The 19369-nt window shown below is 39.5% G+C and overlaps 1 protein-coding gene across 1 annotated transcript in view; it reads right to left on the bottom strand.

Moving 5' to 3' along the window:
* The window catches only part of LGR4 (leucine rich repeat containing G protein-coupled receptor 4), a 74689-nt gene that overhangs the window by 15441 nt on the left and 39879 nt on the right, over positions 1-19369 (bottom strand). Inside the window, exons 3-6 of the mRNA XM_066551677.1 lie at positions 12324-12395; positions 10773-10844; positions 1070-1285; positions 370-441 (exon numbers count right to left, since the gene is read on the bottom strand). Of these exons, the coding sequence (XP_066407774.1) occupies positions 370-441; positions 1070-1285; positions 10773-10844; positions 12324-12395 (432 nt within the window). The remainder of the gene's footprint in view (positions 1-369; positions 442-1069; positions 1286-10772; positions 10845-12323; positions 12396-19369) is intronic.

The following is a 19369-nucleotide window of genomic DNA, read 5'->3' as shown; positions in this document are numbered from 1 at the left end:
AACCTGAGAAACAAATGTTTGTCCCTCATCACTCATGGGGCCACTCAAACACCTGTGATCTGTCCACCTGGCTCAGCGGAGTGCTATGCAAAGGTACAGCAGCTGGAGCAGGGCTGGGAACACTGCAGCCACATCAGGCAGCATGACACCTCACCCAGGCTGGTATTTACCTGCTTCTCAATGCAGTTAATTCCTTTTTGGTGGGGCAGTGCACTGATACCAGCCTTCAGCTCCAAAACTGAGCTGGAGCCAATTGTCAGTGCACACACACCTGATTTGCAAAACGTTCATCATACCAGCATGGCAACCTTGATTAAGCTGAGACTGAGACAAACACTGACCACAAATTATTTTAGGAAACATACTTACAAGGTTTCAAGGTTGTCTAATCCATCAAAACAGTGTTTTCCTATAGTTTTTATTTTATTATTATGAAGATGTCTGAAAAACAAAACCAAAAGAAGGGAATGATTTCATATAAGTTCACAAATTAGCAGATATTTCTATGAAATCAAGAGGTTAAACAATTTAGCAAAAAACATTGCATGGGATGGATTACAGAGAAGAATATCTTTCACTTCCAAACAGAATATTTCATCCTCATATGGAAAAAGAACAGATTGCTTGCAGTCAAGACAACCTATTTTAAATCTTTAATCACTATCCAGAAATGTGATGAAAAATAGCAAACACAGAAATCAAACATATTTTTCTTATTATTCCACAGAGATTTTTAAGAGTACAATGAGACAGGTGTCAGCTAAAATAACTTTTTCTTCTTTCTGTATCTCTGAAAGCTTTCTGTGACAACTATTATTTTGAAGTATTCATCACATAATGAGATGTCAGAACTCAAATCTCACTACCCACAACAGTGTGGCTTTTTGTTTCGGAGAAAGTTTTTAGCAAACCTTCAGCAGATTCTCTACCATACATGGTATGATCTCATGTTGGCAGTGGCCAATTGAGCTAAAACACAGCAAAATATCCATTTTCTGTGCCACCCTGGATGAACCAAAAGTGTAACTGCAGATAAAAGCCAAGTGCCCTGTGAAACACAAACACTCACAGAACAACCAGGCTGGAAAGGTTGGTGAATGCATAGTCAGGAATGTGAGTTATCCTGTTGAGAGCCAGTGTCAAGGCTTGCAGGGAAGGGAGATTGCTGAGTGGAGAGATGGGGACCTCTGTCAAGCTGTTGTCATCCAGCCAGAGGTGCCTCAGCTGCAGCAGCCCCTCAAAGCTGTCCTCTGGGATGGCAGTGATGTGGTTGGCATCTAAACGCCTGCAGGGGAACAAAGAATTCATCAGCAAACTCAAACCACACAGTAGCAAAGCCCAGCTGAAGTCTTACTATTCATCAACATCTCTGTTCAAGCTTAAGTGTGAATTATTTCAAATAATTCAATACTTCCAAGTTTGGAGTGTTACTGAAAGATGCATGAAAACCTTTTTCAAGGCAAATGAAGAGCCTATAAAATAAAGTTTCATAATAAACTTTTCAGACATTTTTAATAAAACATTTGAACAAACTGACATGCTTATAATTAGCTAATCAAAATGAATTAATAACTCTATAAGGCATCTCCCACAAAACCCCTAGCTTTTAACACAGCAAAAATTCTTTAAAACAGTCATTTGACAGCATGCTTAGACTGCAGAGGCATTTACTCATTTGAATGGATTATCCTATCCCTACATCACCCTTGTTGATAGCATCATGTACTGTTGTATGCTTTGGTTTGTGGCACTGCTATACAGTAACAAAGCACCTACTTTAGAGAACAAGATTATTAAAAGCTGTTTGTGAACAAAGTCAAGTTATGAATTATCCCAACAAATGAAACATCTCAACTACAACTGATTGCTGCCTTGCCCCTGATATTTTCTAACATTCTCCAGAACAAAAGGCAAAACAGCACATCAGCACTTTTACCTACTGTGCACCCCTGGATTTGCCATCATACTTTTCCCCTAAATGAATGCAAATTGCAAAATTAGCTATGGTAACTGTCCTGGTTCCAGCCACGGCAGGGTTAATCTTTGGAGTAACTAAGGGTGGACAAGGGGACATATCTAGGACCCAGAGGTTATTCAATATGCTGGGAAGAAGTAAAACATTCCTATCCATGGACCTCAGTGGGTTTGAGAAGGCACAGAGCACTGGGCAGTATTTGATGGCCCTTCTCCAGGTCATCACACAGCTGCACCATGGTGACTTCCCTGCAAATACAAGGAAAGAGGATAGAGAAGAGAGGGCACAGTCTTAAGATATGTCAGGGAAGGTATAGGTTGGATATTAGGAAGAAATTTTTCACCCAAAGAATAATAAAGTACTGGAGTGCTCTTCCCAGGGAGGTGGTAGAATCACCATCTCTGGATGTGTTTAATAAAAGACTGGCCATGGCACTTGGTGCTATAGTCCAGGTGAGGTGTTAAGAGCATAGGTTGGACTCCATGATCTTAGAGGTCTCTTCCAACCTCATCATTCTGTGATTCTGTGAAAGCACCTTGCACAGGTGGTGTGAAACAACTGCTGCACCAGCCATGGTGCAGGGACACAGAACACACCCCCCTCCACAGGGATGCTCATTAAGATACAAATCAGCACAGCTCTGGAATTACTTAGCACTCTCCAGTTTCTAAAGCCATGATCAGATATGCTCTTGAAAGTCTAGCTGGGTTAGTTTCAGAAGTAATTTCCCCCAGCCCTTCATCCTGTCCTTCTCTGGGCAGGCAGTGTGGACCAAGTGACTTCACTGCATTTGTCCCCAGGCACAGTCACAACAGATCTGATTCCAGCACTTAAAGGACATGCAGAATTCAAAGGGAAAATACAACCCTAAGAGTTAATGCAGAAGACAACCCTGATCACAAATTTAACACACTTAATCTTTTTCCTTACAACAGAGGTTTGTTGTTGTGATACGTGCGGTTTGCATGTTTCAAATTATTATGAAAAAAAGCCATCAGCTGAATTTCCATGTAATAAAAAGTCAAAAAATACACCAAATTAAGCAACAAATAAGCTATTACAAGTGGGAACTTATAAAATTGTCTGCAGTCAAAGTTCTCTCCTAAGATGAGTGAGAGATTAGCTCTAAAGCTGTACATCAGAGTGAATTCCTATGGTTCATACACTGGCATCCCCTCATCATTTGCCCATGGTCTGAGAAGTGTGTATGATTTTCTACTTGAATGCTCTTAGGCTGAATGGAGACCAGAACATCTCAGAGAAACCCAAGTCTGATGATAATAAAGGAGGAAAACAAAGAAGCTGGGGGGAGAGAGGAAAAAAGCCTGAGGCTCTGCTTCAGAAAAAAAAAGCAACTAGAAATTACTTGTCTTTCTTCCCTCCTAAATTTACACAGCTCCCTGAAGATGAAAAGAATTATTTCCCAATGGAATAAACATATCCAGGTCTTCTAATTTCTCCTTACCCCACCTCTCCCCTCCCTTTTTTTTTCCTGAGTTTTTGGTTCTTTTGGGGGTTTTTTTTGGTGTTTTGGGTTTTTTGTTGGAGGAAGGGGCTGGTTTGGGTTTTTTTAAGAGAAGAAGCATACTCAAGAGACAGGCCTCAATCATTGTCCTTACTCATCTAGTCCATCTGTACTTCCAGTGGCACCTTGCTAGATTCCACTTATTCTAGGAGACTTTGGAAAACAAAAGCATACAAGAAAGCCTCTGGTCCTGCTCCTCCTCTCCCAGCCTTAAAGGAAGAGGAGAACAGAGAAAGGATGGACACACGCAGTGAGGAGCTGAGCTCAGCCAGGGAGAACAGAGACAGTCATGGAGATGATGTCTCACCCTGAGTTTTCAGCTGGCTTTGCCAAGCCCTCTGTCCCCCAGAACAGGAGGATCCAGTACCCAAGTACCCCACTTTCAACTGATGACTCTCCACAGCCATCCCAGCTATTCTGTTTATTTTCTACAGCCCACAGTAGCAAAGATGAGGGGGGAAAGAACACCACCACCCACCACTGACACAACCAGGGAGGTGTGGAAAGTGAAAGAGGTATTTTTAAGTTATTTGCTCTCATCCACAATTTTTTGTGTTCCTTCATTTCTCCTAAGAGCCTAATATGCCATGGTTTTCCTTTCTCTTCCAAACAGTCAAAGCTTATCCACATGATACTGAATGCACAAAACACAGCTGAAACTCTCCTATTTTGTGTGAAATGCACATAACAAAGTACTTAGTGAAACAACTGAAAAACAAACCTAAAATATTTGACAACCTTCACAAAACATTAACAATTAAGGACCACAACTTTTCTTTAAGGGGCATATTCCCTAGCTGAAATAATTAACAAAGAACAAGCAATACTCATTGCTTGGACTGGACTTTGTACAAAGACTGTCTTTTTCCACTACATTGTTAAAGATATAAGTATATTCTTCAAATTAGACCTTTATCTTTCAGAAGCTACTTCAATTCCAGCTTTCTTATGGACACTGGCTTGTGAGAGACCTTTACATTTTAGTCTAGAAATTAAAAGTTCAGTTGTGGAGCTGTCATCTTCACTTTCATTCCCCTTATGTTCCCTCCTTACACAAGCCCCAACTCCAGGAGAAGAAAAGAGCAGAAGGACGATAGAAACCTATACATTCAGCAGCTCTTCCATCAGTATTTGATATATTGTTAAAACAGGACAAAGCAGGCTCTTCAAAAAATTGACTCTGCTTTAAAGAAACCAGAATTAGTAAGAACTTCTACCCCAATTCAAACAAATAGGAGTTCCAAATGTAACACAGACATATAAATGAAATTTTACACACAAATGTACACACACTGCTTAGGGTGACTGCCCTACAGCCTGCATCCCCCATAGGTAACACCTGAGAGGCCTCCAGGACCAGCCTCACCAGCTCTCATCCCTGACCACAGGCTCTTCCAGGCTTCAGCGCTAGGAAACTTTAACAGCCTCGTCCTAATAGCCTAATTAACAGCCTTGTACAGCAGGAGTTTACTGCTGATGTTAATAAAAGGCAAATCACTCCCAGCTCTTGTGTTAAACCACTTCTGCTCAATAGCAATCATTAAAGAGCATTGCTCTTTAAAGAGCTCCTTCAGAAACCACAACGAAATCACTCCAATAACAGTGGAGAAGGTTTTTAGTCGGGAAGTGGAGTGCCGATAAGGCTGGTACCTGGGAAATCCTGCTGCAGGGGGAGGCAGTGACCCATGTTAGCAGAGGCACTTGAGAACACTGAGAGCTTGCTCACTGCATCAAGCAGTGGCTCTCTGGGCACTGGGTGTTGAGAGCATCAACACGAGGATTTGCTTGATTCAAAGACAAATTGACAGCAGCCCTCAGAAACTAGTGGTACATGCTGAAGCTGTTCCCACCACCAGCACTGATGGGCCAGCACATCTGGTTTCTCCACATCTGTTCACATGGTACCAGTCAAAGCCCACGGTTTGCTCCCAAGTCCCCACAGAGGATTCAGCTAATTTTGCCTACATGCCATTCAACTTTCACCATCACACTTAAATTTCTGATCATTCAATTTCTAAATAATTCCCTAAAAGTTTTATCTAAACTTAGCAATTCCCTAAGCAAGCCCAGACAGTTAAAAAAAAAAAACAAAAGCTAGAACAATACCAGAAATTCCTGAAGTTCACAAAAGAACCCACCCCACTTGCAAGAAAACCAGAACACCTTCTAAAGGTAAAGATGGCATAGAAAAATATGTGAAGTATACAAAGCAGTACATTTAAAGATTTTTCAGCACAATCAGATATGCTCAGAAGAGCTCTTATACATTCTTAACTCTAAACATTCAAGGAACAAAAACATATTCAGTGCATTTAATTCTGTATTGGTTTTGCAGGTTAAAGAGAAAATGTGTCAATTTCTTCCATTCTCATTCTGATTAATCCCATACTTTAACACAGACTAAATCTGAGGGCTGGTGCCCTTTAAACCCTTAGTAACAGCAAAGCAGGAAACCAGAAAACCTCTGAAGACAAAGCATTAAAAGGTGCTTAGCTGAAAAGACACCTGCCACAGTAAGGGCTGCTTGCTACATATAACACTATTTAAGGCTTCTAAACTTCATCTAGTCCTTGAGCACCTTCCACAGCTTCCCAGACACCACTGTCCCTACAGACATGTCCTGTCCTTCCAAACTGTAATCCAGAATCCCAGCATTATCAGCTGGAGCCCTAAAGCACTCTTTAAGAAGAAGACAGCAGAATTAGAACAGAACTGTGTATATTTTGATGTAAGATTATATTTGCATTGTTCTCTCCAAATTCAAGGATCTTCCCTTCTGACACATTTGGTGTTTATGGTTTATGTTACTGAAATTGTCACCAACATCAACTATGGCTTAAAATCAGGCAGTCTCATTACCAGCAGAGTGTTTCTAGATTTGACTTTTTAAATAAAGACAGATATTAACTTGATCTGTATAAGGAATCCTTCCTAAAATACAAAAAAACTATAAATTCAAGCCTGCAGCTGATACGTGCTATAGCATATATTTTAAATATGTCTGAGTTAATAATATTTTAATTTTATAATTTATAATCAGACATATTAAAAATTGATTTATAATCAGAAATATTTCAGTCACCTTTCTATTTTTAGATATGACTGAAATATGCCTCCATTCTCTGTCCCCATGCTTTTACCATACATTTTACCCTGCAAAACACGATTCTGCTCTCATTCCTTTCAGTTCTACATTAGGACCCCAATGTTTCCCACCTGGGCTGAGATGATTCCCACTCCCAGAAAACATTATCCCATGCCAGTTCAGCACATTCGTGCCTCCTGTCTTATCCTGCCTCAAGGCTGCTCCAGCCTCCTAAGACAGGGAAGCAGACTGAAGAACTGGTTATGGTCCTGCTGAACAGATGAGGCTGTTGAGGGAGTGCAGAAATGCCTGCTGACCACAGGCATGGAGACACTCACCGTGCAGCTCAGGTGAGCACCCACCCAGCAGGAGGGGCAGGAGCTATCACAGCTCAGTATCACTCTGGCAGGATCCCAAATCCCACAGCTTGGCAATCTGGCAGAGCTGCTAAGCTGCAGTGCTTTGAACTGCTGCTGTAGAATGCTCCAGTATTCCCTGCATGTGGACAAGTGTGCACATGTGCTGGGACTACAATTACAGTAAATCATACTTAATACATCAGCAGATATTGACAGGCTTGCAGAAGACTCCTGGGTTTGATGGCAAATGCATGGTGCCAATTCGGTTTGTGGGTTTTTTATTCAAGTGGAATAAAGCTTTCCTTTGTAAAGCATCTGAAAGTCTTGGTTTAAATAGTGTAATTCCAATATTTGTCACACATTGGGGACTGTACCAGAATATTCCTACTAGTCCTACGTAGCTGGGTTTCTGTGGTCAATCAGAGCAGCCTAAAGATTGCTGCAGCTCACATTGCCATTTTACAAATCCCCAGATTCTGGGTCAAAGTTCAGAATAAATACAAAATAAATCATCAGTCAAATATACCAAGGCACTTAGAGGAGAGACTTTCCTCAGTGGCTTCCTGGTGGTTCCCAGGAAGCAGCTCCAGCACTGTGCTGCTGCACCTCCTGCTCTTTGTGTGACCCTGGGAGTGCCCACAAACCTCCCCAACACCACCTGCAGACCTAAAACACAAAGTACTTCACGGCCTCATAGTAACAAAACCATGCTGTTGATGCTTTGCAGTAACCAAAATGCACCAAGGCCATTGTTTACATTTGTGAAGCTCTTGGTCAGGTTGTTGTGCTACTGAGAGAGGCACAAGGTGGACAAACAGTGGCTCCTCCCTCGGCAGAGCTGTCCCACAGCCACCCCTATCACAGCACCCTGCAGTGTGAGCACACATCCTGCCAGATGAACTTGCCTGGGGTGCTACACAGCAAGCTGCCACTCAGTACAACTCCTTAATGTTGCTAAATTTCACCTTTATATAAAGAACCCTACTCAGTACTTCCTAATTTTGCTAAATTTTACTTCCATATAAAGAGCCCTATTCTCTCTCTCTTTTGGAGGCCGGAGCTGGGAAAAAATATTCAATGCTAACAGAAAATAAAGAGCTGCCATTCAGTATTCTGAACCAGGCTGGCTACTCAGCAGATGTAATATAAACACTGCAGACCATGAAGCCCCTATAACCATCTTTTTTATTTCCACCCAGGTATGTTTACTGAGTCTGTTAATACATACCACATTGTGGCAACTGCCTTCCTATGGAGCTAAAAAATGGAGCACATGAGGACAGAAAACACTTGTAAAGTTGTTTAAAATGAAATTATTATCAATATACTGTAAAGTTTTGAGGAAGTAATTTGTGCCTTCACCAAGGAAAAAAAATAGCCCTGAACCATACTTCAGAGCAAACTGGGAAATTGCCAAAAGAGGGACAGTTCAGTGATGTTTAAACTTGCAGGTTTGGGATGCAGATCATATAGAAGAGTAGAAGCAGGTTTTTCTAACATATTCTGCAATGAATTATTTGTTTTAAAAGAAGCTTGCAGCAATTTGGGAGTTTTGAATTAACAAAAATTCCTTAGGGAGGGGAATAAATCACTTTTTTCCTTTTTCTTCATACAATAAAGCAGGATGCTGACACTTATGTTTCCATGTTCAGACACAAAATTCAGAGGATCACTCTTACATTCATTTGCCAGAAGGTGCTATCTGCATTACTAGGGGATATGCATAATCAGTGTAATTATGCATGAATAATGCTAACAAAGTTTTCCTGAAATTCATTAAAATCACAGAAATGCATTCTGGTGAAGTAAACAAATTGCATAGAAAAAATACTTTTGATCTCTCACTACACTTGTCTCAAAACCCAATTTATTCTCAAATTCCTGCCCGTTTCTAACAAATTACAAACCAAAGGCTGAGTCACGTCAGTGGATGGGGGAAAAAAGCCCAAGATCAAATCCTCCTGAGCTTCAGATGAGCTCGGTTGGTAAGAGCATGGTGCTGATAGCACCAAGGTCATGGCTCCAACCCCTGTGTAACTCATTTATTCCTCAATTCAACTCCCTGAGCATTCACTAGAGAGCTGGATGCAGTGATCCTTCCAGCTCACAACTGTCTGGGACTCTGACTCACACCAGTGACTTCCAGAATGGACTTGCCCACCATATTTCCAACTGGTTATCTGGAAATCTCAATTTGCTTTTCCTCAGAAAAAGAAGTAACAAGCAGCTTGCTACCACTTACTAACCTAATTTCCTCCTTTTTCACCATCCTAAAATTGATATATTTTATCATTTGCCCTTGAAGAATGAAGTTCCTAGAAAGGGGAATCTCCCCACATTTTAAACTGTTACTCTTGTATCTTAATTGTAAGGATGTTTGGTCAAGTGATTATAATGATTACATACTACAAGCCTACATAATCATCATTTTTTTCAAAACTGAAACGTTTTCCTTTTTAAAAATAACTCTAACATTGTCATCTTGCCAAAAATATTAAAAAACATATGATTTTTAAAAAAAATATATAATGACTTAATTTGTACATTCATTATTTTTCCTCTTAAATTTTGTTCCTTCCCTTTTGCACATAAAATTATCATCTCCAGCAACTGGAGATTTAATATTTTAAACTTTAATTGGAGAACAAACATTACTGTAAATATGTATAGAAAAAAGAATGTTCGCTGAAAATGAAATGGATGATTTGTAGACAAACATTTTTACTAAAGCAGTTTCTCTTTTTGGCATCAAAGAAATGCTGGAAGCCAAGAAGAAGTTTTTGTTTTGTTTTAAATAATTACTAAAGGTTTATTCTTATCATGCAATTTGAAGGGCTTTTATTACAATGCATAGTGTTTGCACCAAGACCAAGGTATTTTCTCTTCCATGCACAGACTAAAACAAGAGTGAAATATGGACACTGAATTCCCTCCTTACTGGAATATCCAAGCAGCTGCAACAAGCAGGGCCAAGATCCAAGATTAGGTAATGCACCTTTGCTAAAGTTGTGCAATAGTTTGCAAATCTATTTTAAAAACTGATTTTTTTTTTCCAAAAATCCATAATCTGAAACAATCAAGGTCTTGGGCCAGAAACCTGAACTTTGGCACAGAGAGAATAGATAATTTACACTCTCTCTCCCCCTCCCTCTCTCTCTGGAGGTAAGTGGGAAGGAGAAAATATTTTGCAGCCCCTCCCACCTCCTCCTCCTCACAGTGATAGGTATCTACCACCTAGAGAGCTGTAACTAACTATTAAGGTCTGATTAAGATGCTTTATAAAACATAATAAGCCATGAGATAGGATAAGCACATATGAAATACCTCATGTGCAACTGGCAATCAAGGCTGAGGTATTCATAACTGTCTGTGAGATTTCAACACCTTCCTGTAAAACCAATACTCTCCATGTCTCAAGTTATACTTCTTCCCAGAAATCCCTTTTCCTCCTCTGGATACAACAGGCTTGGGCATCATTCATTTTTGCACAACATTTAAGAATTGCTCAAATAGCTTAGGATGTGCAAGAGGGTTTAGAGTTTAACTACACACTGCCGCATTCACACAGCAATCTTGTACCTGGTGTTGGAGTTTTGAAAGAGTTTTGCATTTGGGTCACTCCACCAAAGATGACAAATAAAATTCCTCATGAATTTTAATTGTGAAACTTGGTTCCAGTTGCAACTGCACTTTCAGAAACTCCAGGTACATTATGACACATACATTATTATAGTTCATAACTCTACAGAATGAAGCAAAGGTGACAGAGTGACCGAAAGTGGAACTTGGAACACAATCCCAGACCAAAAGCAAAGTAAGGCAACTTACAAGGACTGCAAGCCACTCAATCCTCTGATGGCCTCGTTAGGTACCGTCTTCAGCTGATTGTTCTGGAGGGTTCTGTAAAAATCCACTGTGTTAATAAAGTAGAACTGGACAATCATCTTTATCAGAGCTATAGGTAACACAAAACCCCACAGTCCTGTTATTTATGGTTTCTCAGATTTCTAGTGTATGTAAATGCATGTAGAATTCTCAAGACCAGATGCCCAAAGGCAACAATGAAACAATGGTCTATTTCAGTTTTATTTACAACTCATTCATTAACAGCATTAATTTGCAGAGAACAAGCTGACACAATATGCTGAAATTCCCTTGGGAACTCACTGAAGAGGTTAAACAACAGCACTAGGACAAATTTGCTACAAGAGATGATATGTTATTGTTTTCTTGTGGAATTATCTTACACATGCTAGAAAACACACAAACTCTAATTTTTCCTGAAGTTGCATCAATACACAATGCATCAACGACCTAATTTATGAAGTGTGCTCACAACAAAGCACCACTGGGCCAAGCTGAATTAAGCTATACTGTTGTGGGTTTCTTCAAAATGCTCTTATAGGACAATGTATGTCACGTGAGTTCTTTTAGAAAGAGAAAGTAAATGACCTTGTAAAATCTTACTCAGTTTTGGTGCATACTGGGGTAAAAATTCAAGTCACAGCTTTTAATTAAGAAACGTCCCACATTTTTCCAAGAACTGCCAGAATTTCAGGCACCTCCAGTGTTAGAGTTGCAATGGATATGTCTTCAAGAGTTTTGACAATTTGCATTCAATTCACAGCATATTGTATTAAATAGTATTGCAAATGGGCAGCTCCCTAATCTGTACCCTGGAAATAGTGTCTGTGTTTTTTTTTCTTCAAAACCTCACGGTCTGTTTTTGGTTTTTTTTTAATATCTCTTTAATTAACAACCTATTACCCTGCTAGCATTTGGAAGTATTTACATCATCAGAAATGCTGCAGCTTTCAAATAGAGTTTTTTAAAACCTTAAACAACAGAAAGCTTTTTTTATCCTCAGGTATGGAAAAACAGCTGTCATAAAAATTTTTATTTCAGAAGGAAAAACAAAAGATTTTCTTTTAATATTAAGTCGTTTTCACCTAGAGAAGCATCAAGCTATAGCAATTTTTTCTATTGCCAGTAGGGAATAAGTCAAGCAGTGTATTAAACCTCTAAGTAGAGTACCACCTGGTAATGTCAGGTACCTGACAGAGTATGCTGAAGGTGTGGAGAAAAACAGAAGCTTACATGTCCTTTTCAGGATTTTTCCTCTGTTTCTTCTGCTACAAGATATACTTCAGAAACACATAAGTGTTCTAATAAAATACAGTAATTCTAGTTTAGTCAAGTTCATCATTGTCATCTTGACCATATGCAGCAGGCTTTGTAAAGAAAAAAAAAGTAGAAAGTAGGAGAGCTCTACTTTAGGAGGACAGAGGGCAAAAAAATTTCCTCCAGCCCACCAGTAAACAGGCTATGCACTAAGAAAGCATAGAACAAGCTATGAAGCTCTAAAACCCAATTACTTACAGAACTTTGAGTTCTTTCAACCCAGACAAGGCCTTTGGATGGATAAAAGTAAGGTCATTGCCAGCCAGTCGCCTGGAAAAAAATTGCAATAATAATTTCAGCCACAAAATACAGTACTTCTGCAACCATCTAACAAGGAAAATCACTACAGTATCACATCTTGACAGCAATTATGCATTTTGCATTCAATTACACTACATTCACAATCTTCCAAGTTTGTAACAGTTCTTTTGCTTACAGCACATTTTAACAATGAGGATGCATTACTCAGCCTTGGGGATATTCTTTTGCAAACGTGCTAGGAAAAGCACACCTTGGAATGATGAAGGACCTTCTTATGGTGCTAGGTTTGAAAGTGCATTTACCAACACAATCCTCTGGCTTTCAGCATTGCTCCACTGAAACAGCCTCTGGTTCCCATGTATTTTTCATCTATACAGCAGTCTCTTAAGTATGAACTTAAGTAAAAACAGGTGCTAGATGCTACAGCAAAGCAGCAGAAGTCTCTATGAAAATCCCAAATATGAAAACAATATTCACAAGCAAGTGGTATGTTCACCCAGTGCTGATAATTGACAGGACACCTGTTGATATGACCAAGACATAATACTGGCAATATTTCATCTTTTTGGTCAGCTATTTGGAAGAACTTTTGAAGAAAGGAAACTCTTTCGGGGCAGGGAGAAATGGAATAGGATTCTCTCTCAAAATGTGGCTGGTTTCAAATCTGGACTGCTAGACATTAACACAGAGTAAATGATAAAGATCAATGTGATATTGAAAGTAATCAAAATGGGAGATGCTGCAGAATACAAAGCAGGAAAGCAGAAGCAGCAGCCAAAACAGCTGCTTCCAAACAGCTCATTCCCCCTTCCCCCACTCCTTTTCTTCCTCCAACCTTTTACCTCTCCCCTGCCCAGCAGATCCAGCCTTGGTTGAGCTGCTAATAGCTGTATTTCATCAAGGGTAAAGACTATAATGCAAAACACCTGGTAATCCATAACTGACAAAAGATGCAAAAGTTTCAGCCAAAGTATTTGGTTTTAGACTTGGGTTTCATATCTCAGCTAAGCAAAAGCAACGTTGGACAAGGTTGTGCAATGAAATCACCCATGGAAATACTATGTACAATCCAATAAGTGTTAATAATTAAAAAACAATCAACGTGCTTTTACAAAGGTTACAGAATACCAAAACCCATCCCTGCTGTTACAAGGCACTGTGAAGCAAGCTAGACACAGCAAAGGGAAAACATTATTTCAAAGAGGCAAACAAAGGAAATAACAAGAGCAACACCTAAAGGATCAGCTTGCCAGAACGTAGCAATGTTATTACATATTTATCTCCTTCTCTAACTACATAAAAGAGATTACCAAAGCACTTAATGCTTACATAAATCTGCTTGCAACAGAATTAGTGACTTAATAAAATGCTGCCTGATAGAGAGGATGCTAGTTATCTTTATTAAATCCATTTCTCAAATGCCAATGGTTATATTTATAAACCAAGGGAGAAGAGGACAAGAACACCTTCATGAACAAGAAGGTGACAGCAGAAGAACCTTCTTGTTCTTAGAAAACTGTTACCCTTGCTTGTTAAGGTGGATTTTGGGTTCTAGTCCTGGTATTTTCACACACCCCCCAACTGCTATTGCTCTGACATCACTACAAGCATGTTAAAAAACCCCCACATCTGCTGACTGCTGAGAAAAGTTTGTCTGCATGCTTGAGTATAATCAAACACCTCTGAAACTAGAAGGAAAATAAGAAGAACCTATGTATGTATTCTTGCAATCTCCTGTCTGCAAGCAACCTCAGAATTTCAGAGCTGGGACATAATTTTTCAAATACTTTGAATTTTTAACATTAATGGAAGTTTCCACATGGCAACTAAACAGTCCCCTAAAATTCATTTTGTTGCCATTCATTTTGTAGCTGTCCAAATCAACTTGATTAACTTTATCTGGGGGGATGTGGAGGGAAGTTTGCAATATTTCATGTCTTTCCTTCTAATAATTGATTTACAAGTTCATTGTAAAGAGAAAGAAGTACTGATGAAACATGCTGGGTCTCTACAGCAGAGCCAGTAATCTGCAAAACACGTTTCTGTTAAAATGTGTTTGAAACAGCATAACACAAACCCTTAAATCAAACAAAATTCAACTGAGGCTGTTGCACCTCATCATTTTGCATGCAAACACTACTATGATTACATATTACACAACTCAAGGAGTGGCAGCCCTGGTAAATGTGTCAGGCAGCTCAGGCTGCAGCTCTGCCAAGGCTCCCCATTAATCTGCTCTGTGTGAGGCTTGTCAGGCATCTGCTCCCTCTCCCAGAGAGACTGGGGATTGTTACTTGAGCTTTAAAAAAGCTGAACTAAATACAGCTGAATAGTCTCCCTCAACCTGAATGGCACTAACAACAACCTAGAGAGCACTGGAAACAAATGACAGCCGAGCCAGAGCAAGACTTGTGTGACTTCAAAGAGCAGGACTCCGCTTTCCTCAAGGCAGCTCCTGCATCTTCACCTTTTTTCCAACCAACCAACGGAAAAATCCCAACCTTTGTGATCCATTACATTTCCATTTCTCCACTATCTGGCAGTGTTCCAGGCTTTACTCATCAGTTTGCCAAACGCACATTTATCATTGACATCCCAGCCTTGGGGAGCTGCTCATGAGGAGGTTCCAAGTGCAGCTCCCAAGCAGGCAAAGATCAGTATATCACACACTGCTCTCAACACATTTCCAGCAGCTGGAAGGATGGAAATGCTTCTCTTTACACAACCAGGTTCATTTTAAAGAGAGAAGTGAAAAATAAATAGCATGCAGTATAGCACATGTACAGCATTATAAATTGTCATTGAAATAATCCAGTCAGGTTTTCCATGTTACCTTCTTTCAGCAAGTCTTAAAAATATTTATTATTAAATAATTTAAAAGCATCTCTGTTTCTCTCTCTCACACACATCTCTAAATGGGCTAAGGGAAATCACAGTTTTACCAAGGCCAAAACTCTAGCACAACAGAAAAGACAACTTTCATCTCCTTGCAGCAAGGCTCACTATCCTGCTCGAGAGCAGCCCTGGAAATTCCTGCTCTACGATGGGACAATTTCACATTGTCACAAAGCAGTACCTTAAGGCAGCCCCACATTTACACTATCAAGGGCTGAGTGCCTATGCTTCCCCTCATTCTGAGTGGAAATGGTTACAAATATCTAGTCTGAAATCCACCTGCTGCCACTGAACCACAGCACATCATTATTAATTAGAGCTCTTTCTCCAAAAGGCAGCAGGCTGCAAAACAGATTCACCCACAAAGACAGTAAAAAAACTGAATTAAACAGACAAGTGTAAAGTGCCCTGCCATGTTATAAGGCCACAAAAAACTTTGCTATTTCTTACTTCTAAAGGCACAGACACAGCAGCAGGCGCCATCTGAAGTATAAATGTGTATCACACTGACCATGAGTTTCTCTGCTAACTCTGTCCTGGCTCCCCTTGTTTGGAGACTCTGCCAAAGACTGCAGCTATTATTATTATTATTATTATTATTATTATTATTATTATTATTATTATTATTATTATTATTATTATTATTAATTCTAGCTGGAATCAGTGCATCTGAGTTAAACCTTGGAGGTTTCTCCAGTGGAGTCACAGATGCAATGTATGGCCACAGTAGGTATCTTTCTTGCAACTGCTTAGCATTAAATGTTGTAGTTTTCTATTTTTACTTTAAAAATAAATATTGAGTGTTTTAATGGTAAATTTCAACAAATTCAAATCTACAGATTCAATTTCAACATAGCAGTATAACAGAACAGGACACAGAGAACAAAGCCTGTCATACAGAGGTGAGCAATATCCTTTAATCATTATTTTAGTGACCCAGTAAATAATCTCCAGATGTGGAGAACACTTTGTTATTACAGATATCAGGATGCAATGTAGCTGAAGACTAGCCTTCCATAGTGTCTCATTCCCAGAGTACACACCAAGCCTAGGTCCTTGCACTGAGCTGCAGCCAATACAGTTTTCTCTCCTTTGGGAAATTAAAACTTTTGCAATTATGAGTCTGGCAACCCAGCTGCATGTTAACCAAGGCAAGTTAATCACTGGTGTGACTCCAAAAGTCATGGAGGGTGTTCCAAGGATACATTTTTGCCTGTAACAATTAAAAGCATCACTCTTCTTATGACAGGACACAATAAAACCTCTTGGAAACCTCTGTCCCTGTCCTGCATCCCAGATGGCAGTGAACCCAAGGATACTTGAGTAAAGGGTTTCATCTCCTTCCATCCATCTGAAGGTCTTATGCTCATGCAGTAAATGTTTTTGCTGTGGATTTTGGGTTGGTTTTCTTTTCCTCTTGGTAGTATGTTCCTAACCTTTTGTCTCTCTTGTCTCTGAGAAAAATATAATGGCTACACTGAACAAATTCAAAGAGTGTCAGAGACTGCAACCCTGACATGTCATAATAAAACACCTGATTTATTATTTTTACTTCTACATTAGCTGATTTGTGGTAAGAGCCAAGACTCCTAGTTCAAGGTTTAGTCAAGCCTGAGCCTTCCATACCCACCACTGCTCCTCAGCCTGGCCAACATTTACTTTTAGCTATCCAACTTTTAGCTACCTATTTTCATCCCATTAGAAAATATTGCACTGCTTCTCCACCTGTACTTTCAGAAACTGTACTTTTTGTACTGTCTTACATTGAACTATTCTGTTATCTTTACATGCCTTCCACTTTTTCTGGGTTCTCTGTGTTTTCCAAATACAAACTTGAATTTTACTTTAAGTTTCTCCCACGACGAAGTCATCTTTGGAAAGTCATCTTTGGAAATGCCTCATAGATAACTTAATCCAGAATATCCAGCAAGTGTTTCCTCTGAAGGAAGGAGCTTCAGTTTCCATCTGTGCCAAAATAGCAGCCACTTTGGAACAGAATTTTTTTCTGTTCCGAAGTGAAAAACAGAATGTTTTTCTCAACAGATGATGCCTATTTATATGCTATAATTTATTAATCAAGGCTGAAAGCCCTACAGGAGAGGTATACAGTCATTTGCAGGAAAATACAGGGTTTTGCTGCATGCCTTGTGCAGGGCTGGGTGCCCTGCCTGGTGAGGGTACACACCTCTGCAGACAGCTCCTAGCCCAGATGGGCAGCTGCAGAAAGGAGGAGCTGGGAAATGGAATCTGGGTCTCCAGACTAAAGCTGGCTTTGCTTATCTGGGAGTAGCAAACAGCCCCTTGGGGACTTGTGTCAGCTGCAGCCTGCCGCATTGCTGGGAAGCCAATCTATTGCCTCCAGGTTACCCCAAGTTCCTCCACACCAATTTAACAAAACTGAATGGATACTTTACTTCCCTGCTGCTAATAGAAAATGCCTTTGCCTCCTCCTTTTCTTGCAGCAGTTTTAGTATTACACAACCTCCACCATTATTTATAAAATTGTGAGCGTACTACACCAAGACACATCATGACTGAAGAAAGAGAACTGCAACTACAACAGCACTGAAAAGGCACCAACTCCACTTCTTGTCATGATCTCTCCCTTTCCAGCGTTTACAGCTTTCTCAAAGTTCTAATGAGCTTTAAGATAATTGCTTGTTTTCAAAATGCATTTTGGTCTAAAAAGCTAAAATAGCTAAGTAAACGAAAGGGACTGATTAAAAAGTCTAAAGCTTGTTCATAACTTCTATGACTAAATTGTCAGCAACAGTCACCAGCATCTACCAGAAGACAAAATATGCTCTATGGTAATGCTTTTCATGGACTATCAAAAACAAAAATAAATTACAATGTTCAGGAAAGAAAGCATTTACAACCATGCAAAATATGCTCTATCCTTTCATTTTCAAGCAGTATCTGTATTTGGGCAAGACCTCGAAGCAGAACCCACAGACTGCAACACATGCACCAAAAGAAATAATGTAACACAAAACAATTCTTATACACTACAAGTTGTTGAAACAAGTGATTTTGGTAATCTCAATTAGTATTCTGCAGCAAAAAACCTCAGAGGTTTGCATAACTTTTTTAACATGGACATACTTGTTGTAAATATAAGCAACAATACCATGGTATCTAGAAAACTGGTTAACACCTAGTGTGCAGCAGAAATGCTGAGTTGTTGCAGAAAGCAATTTTGTTACCTCTCACGTCCAAAGCAAAATGCAGAATATATTTTATAAATACATTCTCCTCTCCCTGTTTGCCTTTGCACATCTTGTACTATGTTGTGGTAACTTTGCTTTGCTTTACCATTGGCCAGATAGACCTTTCTCTTGATAGCCATCTCAACATCAGGTAATAATGCATTTTACTTACCTGGTCTGCACAGCAGAGACAGAGATGAAAACCACCATGTTTGGGTTTGATCAACTGGGATGCAACAACTCCATTAACTACAGATTTGTGATTTTAGCTATCCAGATGTTCAGAAGGTTTCCAAGATCATGAAATATGTTAATGGTGAGACAAGAGAGGGTGAAAAAACTGCTGCTGATATAGCAAATTCTCAAAGTTGCTTTGGTCTGTTCATACAGCCATATCTCTTTTCCTGGCATTGATTGGCTATCCAGGCATGGAATCTTTGAATGACCATGCATCTAGCGAGTGACACTGCAAAATGGCAAAGTCTACATGTATTTGGCAATTAAAAACTTCTGTTACTGGTTTTCTAACCACTTCAGATGCATATTGGGTACATGCAAGACAGGTTCTGCATTCACATTCACCTTAGAAAAATTGTGGTAATTTTCAGTATGATTCTTTGATTCAGCTTTGCTTGACTGTTAGCTTTTTTCCAGCTAAAATAAAACCAAATATTTTAACAGAATCATCTAGAATTTTATTTTATATAAGAAGGGCAGGAAAAAGAACTTTATGAGTCTGGTTCCTATTTCTGTGCCAGGACATCTGCCAAGGCTAATTAGCCAGGAATACCTCTGTACTAACAAAAAAATACAAGAACACAAACATTCAAGCAGAGGGGAGTAAAGGAGCTAAAAGAATGGCATCACCACATCTCATGG

Source organism: Molothrus aeneus, chromosome 6 (genome assembly GCF_037042795.1).
Source record: "Molothrus aeneus isolate 106 chromosome 6, BPBGC_Maene_1.0, whole genome shotgun sequence".
In the NCBI taxonomy this organism is placed as follows: Eukaryota; Metazoa; Chordata; class Aves; order Passeriformes; family Icteridae; genus Molothrus; species Molothrus aeneus.
Note: the sequence above shows the minus strand (reverse complement) of the source record. Positions and strands in the feature narration are given on the sequence as shown.